This window comes from Camelina sativa, chromosome 2 (assembly GCF_000633955.1).
Source record: "Camelina sativa cultivar DH55 chromosome 2, Cs, whole genome shotgun sequence".
NCBI lineage: Eukaryota > Viridiplantae > Streptophyta > Magnoliopsida > Brassicales > Brassicaceae > Camelina > Camelina sativa.
The window spans coordinates 11078629-11085456 of record NC_025686.1 but is presented as its reverse complement, the minus strand read 5'-3'; the positions used below and the strand labels follow the sequence as shown (position 1 = coordinate 11085456).

General features: G+C 37.4%; 1 protein-coding gene and 1 long non-coding RNA gene across 5 annotated transcripts in view; one reads left to right on the top strand and one right to left on the bottom strand.

Moving 5' to 3' along the window:
- On the bottom strand, positions 2155–3003 carry LOC109128434. The gene is made up of 2 exons (XR_002034811.1): positions 2957–3003; positions 2155–2417 (listed from the first exon to the last, which is right to left on the bottom strand). It is a non-coding gene; the product is annotated as an uncharacterized LOC109128434 (long non-coding RNA).
- Positions 2426–6828, top strand: part of LOC104722097 (oxysterol-binding protein-related protein 1C) — a 4726-nt gene continuing 323 nt past the window's right edge. Inside the window, exons 1-11 of one of the 4 annotated variants that reach the window (XM_019234712.1) lie at positions 2426–2595; positions 3078–3458; positions 3547–3903; positions 4210–4306; positions 4398–4837; positions 4909–5064; positions 5152–5319; positions 5402–5542; positions 5952–6182; positions 6269–6382; positions 6512–6826. In XM_019234712.1, coding sequence (XP_019090257.1) covers positions 2431–2595; positions 3078–3458; positions 3547–3903; positions 4210–4306; positions 4398–4837; positions 4909–5064; positions 5152–5319; positions 5402–5542; positions 5952–6182; positions 6269–6382; positions 6512–6682 — 2421 coding nt within the window. In that variant the 5' untranslated portion in view covers positions 2426–2430 and the 3' untranslated portion in view covers positions 6683–6826. The other 3 variants (XM_010440211.1, XM_010440219.1, XM_010440204.1) reach the window with 3 other exon arrangements.

Here is a 6828-nt window from a genome sequence, read left to right as displayed (position 1 = left end):
AACACTACACCACAACCCACGCGTCGCGTGGGCCGGCACCTAGTTAAAACTATATTAAAGATGGGGAGGGTTAAAAAAATAAAGATGGGGGCGTCCATTGACGTCAACGACGTTAACGACGTCAAACAGATTTTGACTTTTTTTTGTTTATTTCTAATTTTTATTTTAATTCAATATTTAGTTTTAATTTAGTCTTACATGTCATGTTTTGATTGGTTAACACTAGAGGAGGTGAAAGATTAGGTTCACCTCTGGGAGTGAACCTAAGTATCGTTCAAAAGAGAATGGACAATACTTAAGTTCACCTCTAGGGGTGAACCTATTCATTCACCTCCTTATAAAATAAAGAAATAAAATCAGTATACATTATTATAAAATTAAAAATTTAAACCGCTCTTCAATAAATCCAAACTGACATATAATTTCGTCCTATTTGTAAAATCTAAACCCTAACCATCTCATTTGTGAACCCAAACCGACATATAATTTTGTTCTAATTGTAAAATCTAAACCCTAACATCTCATTTGTGAACCCAAACCGACATATAATTTTGTTCTAATTGTAAAATCTAAACCCTAACATCTCATTTGTGAACCCAAACCGACATATAATTTCGTTTTACTTGTAAAATCTAAAAGCCTAACCATCTCATTTGTGAACCCAATCCGACATATAATTTTGTTCGAATTGTAAAGTCTAAAACCTAACTACCTCATTTGTAAACCCAAACCGACATATAATTTCGTTTTAATTGTAAAATCTAAACCTTAACTACTTCATTTGTAAACCCAAACCGACATATAATTTTGTTCTAATTTTAAAAATCTAAATCAAGCCAATATTTAACTTTTCTTAAATAAAAGTATACATAAGTTGTTTCCTTGTTTTGCTTTTTAATTTAATTATTTTTTTTTTTTATGAAATATTAGATGTAAGATTCTGATTGGCTGAGAGAAGAGGGGATGAACAAAAAAAAGGTTCACCACCTAAGTATTTTTCTAATAAGAGTTGATATCGTCTTCTCCAAATACAGTAATTACCTTTCTTCTACGAATTTGTTTCCTGATTAGCAGAAACCCAATTTTATCTACACATCACTAATTAGGTTCTTGAGTAAAAATTCTACTCAGTTCTATTAAAATTTATATTCAATTATAATAAAATGATGTACGTCGTGAAAATTACAAAAAGAGATTTGGAAATCTTTTACAATACATGAAAATCTATTATTAGGCAATCACATAAAATTTGGATGTGGATTATGGAAACCCTTAAATGATTTTTATATTCGACAATCATGGAGAAAATGTTAATATGGAAAATAAATTCAGAATTTATGGTTTTTATTATCATTCTACTTAATCGATAATCTTCTTTCTATTCTACTTTATGTCTACCTAATAAATTCTCACATTATAGTGTCCAATACCCCATCCCCCGCCTCCCTAAATTTAGCCTGTCAATCATAAATAGTTTGGATTTGGAAATTCTTATATGATTTGTACCATATTCGACAATCATGAAAAAAATGTTAATATGGAAAGTAAATTCAGAATTTATGGCTTTTATTATCATTCTAGTAAGAGATAATCTTCTTTCTATAGTAGTTGATCGAAGACAATTTTTATTTTAATTGTTCGATTATGCACTAAGAATTTTATGTTAATAATGATATTTATGAGTTATGACCACAAAAAAAAAAGAAAATACACTGTTTTAAATTCTATTAAATACACAGGTTATTAAAATATTCTCCAAAATCTGGTGAAAAATAATAAAATTAGTTTTAAGACCCAATAAAACAATATGTCAAATTGTCAATGTTTCAAAAAATGTATTTTCGGGTTATTTCTTAATTTTAGTGAAATTCCTTTTACTACTTACAAAAGAGAAAAAAAAAACACTGCAAGTGACGAATCTACTATTCCTCGCCACGTCAGAAACGACACTTCAACGACGGCACCGAATTTTTTGGCCCCTTCGTTCAAGTCATTCCAATATATTTTTAAAACGAAAAAAAAAAAAAATTAGTAAATTAAATTAAAAAAAAAAAAAAAAGTTTGGCCTCTCCGGTGACTCTTCTTCTTTCTCCTACCGAACTTTTCGCTTTTCTTCTCTGACCAAAATTTTTCAACAACCTCTCCTTCTCTCCCCTTTCTTCATCAATTCTCAAAATCATCTCTCTCTCTCTGCCATGAACGTTACTCTCTCTCATCTCTCCACCACCGTCGTCTTCATCCGCCGCACAATCATCGGATCCAACGGACTCAATCTATTCGATTTCTCATCTTAAAGACTTTTTCTCTTACTACCACCACCACATGCATCCCTTCTGTTGCGTTTCCACTGTCTCCGATCACTCTCCTTCGATGCCGCCGTTACCGGAGCCACAACCGCCTCTACCTATATACGCCACCTCCTCCNCTTCGATGCCGCCGTTACCGGAGCCACAACCGCCTCTACCTATATACGCTACCTCCTCCGCAACAGCACCGTTTAATTCAGCGAGATCCGAACCGATTATGACTCGATCTGCTTCTCAGAGTTATAATCATCATCATCATTCAGGTCAATCTGATAATCACAATCTCATCNAAAAAAAGTTTGGCCTCTCCGGTGACTCTTCTTCTTTCTCCTACCGAACTTTTCGCTTTTCTTCTCTGACCAAAATTTTTCAACAACCTCTCCTTCTCTCCCCTTTCTTCATCAATTCTCAAAATCATCTCTCTCTCTCTGCCATGAACGTTACTCTCTCTCATCTCTCCACCACCGTCGTCTTCATCCGCCGCACAATCATCGGATCCAACGGACTCAATCTATTCGATTTCTCATCTTAAAGACTTTCTCTTACTACCACCACATGCATCCCTTCTGTTGCGTTTCCACTGTCTCCGATCACTCTCCTTCGATGCCGCCGTTACCGGAGCCACAACCGCCTCTACCTATATACGCCACCTCCTCCGCAGCACCGTTTAATTCAGCGAGATCCGAACCGATTATGACTCGATCTGCTTCTCATCATCATCATCATCATCATCATCATCATTCAGGTCAATCTGATAATCACAATCTCATACATAGTCTCTCGTTTAATCACCAGAGTGATGTCGCGAATCGATTGGGGCAACGCGTTTTGGCTTTGCCGGCGGCGGTTAGAGAACCTCCGGTTGATGTTAAGATTAACGATATCGTTGGGAATGGAATCGCTGGGATTTTGTATAAGTGGGTGAACTATGGTAGAGGATGGAGACCTAGGTGGTTTGTGTTGCAAGATGGTGTGCTTTCTTATTATAAAATCCATGGACCTGATAAGATCTTTGTTAGTCCTGAAACTGAGAAAGGATCTAAAGTCATCGGAGATGAGTCTGCTCGTATGATCTCTAGGCATCATAGGCGTGGTGGAAGCAGTAGTAGTTGCCAACTCCGGCGCAAGCCATTCGGAGAAGTCCATCTCAAGGTTCAACAAATTGAATCATATCCATACTGTGGTATCGCTGTGATTGAAACTATTTTTTATTCATGATGATTTTATTTTTCCTTTGTAGGTTTCTTCAGTTAGGGAGAGTAGATCAGATGATAAGAGGTTTTCTATATTCACTGGCACCAAGAGGCTTCACTTGCGTGCAGAGACAAGAGAGGACCGAACAACTTGGGTCGAGGCTTTACTAGCTGTCAAAGATATGTTTCCAAGGATGTCTAACAGTGAATTGATGGCTCCGACTAACAATTTGGCCATGTCGACTGAAAAGCTTAGGCTAAGGTTGATTGAGGAAGGAGTAAGTGAGTTAGCTATTCAGGACTGTGAGCAAATCATGAAGTCTGAGTTCTCAGCACTCCAGAGCCAGCTGGTGCTTCTCAAGCAAAAGCAGTGGCTTCTCATTGATACCCTTAGGCAGTTGGAGGTATTACAACTTAACAACAAAAAGCTACTAAAAATCTTTCATTGTGATTTCATGTTACTGCTATAATCTGTGTGCAATGGTCGTATTGATTTGGAGAGGCTGTTATGATCTATCAGTGTTCTACTGGAGGAAAAAATTGTTAATTTTGTTCATTTTGCTGGATATCGTATCCCGCATCCTTGTTTATAATGTTTTTGGAATCCTGCTAACTTTACTAGAGAGTTAAGTAGTATGAAAATTTGTTTATTTGTTCTCTCTTCCGGCTATGTTCTGCTAAGAAACTGCTCTTCCTGTATTGTTCTCTAGACAGAAAAGGTAGATCTGGAAAACACAGTTGTAGATGAGAGTCAAAGACAGGCCGAAAATGGAGGTTCCAGTGATTTAAGACATGAGAAGTTCAGTGGTGAGTTACCAGCTTCCCATTCTCGAGCCTAACAATTCCTGCATTTGACTTGGTTCCAGTTTGCATTTGACTTGGTTCCTTTTTATCTCAGAAGGTACTGCCACCGAATCTGAAGATGATAATGAACGAGGTGATGCTGCCGAGGAAGAATATGATGAGGAAGAAAATACCTTTTTTGATACACGTGACTTTCTTTCTTCAAGTTCTTTCAAGAGTAGTGGTTCTGGTTTTCGTACATCATCATTTTCGTCTGATGATGGTGGCTTTGAGTCAGAAGATGATATTGATCCTTCCATCAAGACTATTGGATGCAACTATCCTCGTGTCAAAAGGAGGAAGAATTTACCTGATCCGGTTGAAAAAGAGAAAAGTGTTAGCCTTTGGTCAATGATCAAAGACAATATAGGCAAGGATCTAACAAAAGTCTGTCTTCCTGTTTACTTCAACGAGCCACTATCTTCTTTACAGAAATGTTTTGAGGATTTGGAATATTCATACCTTCTTGACCGAGCATTTGAATATGGCAAAAGGGTAAACCATCTGAACGCTTGTCCCATCTAACACCCTTATGGAATGCTGCTAAGTACGTGGAACTTTTTCAGGGAAATAGCCTCATGAGGATTCTTAATGTAGCTGCTTTTGCTGTATCTGGGTATGCATCAACCGAAGGAAGAATGTGCAAACCTTTTAATCCATTGTTAGGTGAAACTTACGAGGCAGACTATCCAGACAAAGGCCTTCGATTTTTCTCAGAAAAGGTTTCAGTTCACCACACGCAAATCCACTTTTCTCTGTCTTACTCATTAGCTATAGCTATTCAGACCTCTTATTCGTTTTGGTGTCAGGTCAGCCATCATCCTATGGTTGTGGCATGCCATTGTGATGGCACGGGATGGAAATTCTGGGGAGACAGCAATCTGAGGAGCAAATTCTGGGGTCGATCTATTCAGCTCGATCCTGTTGGTGTATTGACTTTGCAATTTGACGATGGAGAAATCCTTCAGTGGAGTAAGGTACCAATCAAATTTTGACCAAGCAAATAACCATTTTGTATGTTACTTGTTCACTGATACTATACTTTCTTTTAACTTGTAGGTGACGACATCAATATACAATCTCATACTTGGTAAATTGTACTGTGATCACTACGGTACAATGCGTATTGAGGGCAGTGCTGAATACTCATGTAAACTTAAATTCAAGGAGCAGTCCATCATAGACCGAAATCCTCATCAGGTACGTTTTAACTTTGATCATGTGTTCACATATTGTGATTAGGAGTGGACATTTGGTTATTAGTTTTACGAGAAATTATAACTAAATTAGAATCTATTTTTTGGTTTTGTTCAAATTGGAAAGTTTCAGTTTGGTTTGGCTCTCGTTCCATTTTTGTATAGAGTAGAAATCATTCTTCAATGAATATTATATGTTGTATATTGTATTACAAAACGTACTTTTTTATACATACTAAAGAACTTCAGTGTATTTTGCTTGGTTTCGGAATAAGGTATTGTTACTGTTTTATTTCCAAAGTAAAAGTTTGGTTTTGGAAAGAGATATTTTGGCTACGTTTCTCTTCCCAGATCTAGCTGTGATAGTCTGAGATCTACGTTGTGGGGCATTAAGTAACTTGTCCTTGTCACAGGTTCATGGCATAGTTCAAGACAAAAATGGGAAGACAGTTGCAACTATGTTTGGGAAATGGGATGAGAGCATGCACTTTGTCACGGGTGATTGTTCTGGGAAGGGAAAACTGAGTGAAGCTATGTCAGGAGCTCAACTTCTCTGGAAACGGAGCAAACCTCCTGGAAACGCAACAAAGTATAATCTAACACGTTTCGCAATCACGTTGAATGAGCTTACGCCAGGGCTGCAGGTAAATTCCATAGAGAACTCCGTTTGTTATTTTCATAAATTAATTTATTAAGGAGACATTCAGACCTGAAGGAGAAATTAATGTAGGAGAGGCTGCCACCAACGGATTCAAGACTGAGACCTGACCAGAGATATCTGGAAAATGGAGAGTTTGAAATGGCCAACACAGAGAAGTTGCGGCTGGAACAGCGACAACGTCAGGTAATACAAGATGTACCACCACTGCACAGTTTCTTTTCTTTTGGTTTTGTTCCTATGTTTTGGTTTTCTCAGAGATATATACTGAATTAGAACTCACAAAGCTATAAACTGGGCCGTATGATGAGACAGGCTAGGAAGATGCAGGAGAGAGGATGGAAGCCGAGGTGGTTCATGAAGGAGAAAGGAAGCGAGTCTTACCGATACAAAGGAGGTTACTGGGAAGCCCGAGAGAACGGATTGTGGGTAGACTGTCCAGACATCTTCGGCCACGTCGATTCCGATCAACAAATGATTGAGTAAAAAAAAAAAGAAATTATAAGCCAATTCGATTCTTAAATCACCAAGTATTAACTTCCTCGTATCTTTTTTTTTTTCTTTCATCACATTATTCTTTACTCGCCATTTCACGTTACAGGACCATTTACCTTGAGACTTTTTTTTTTTTT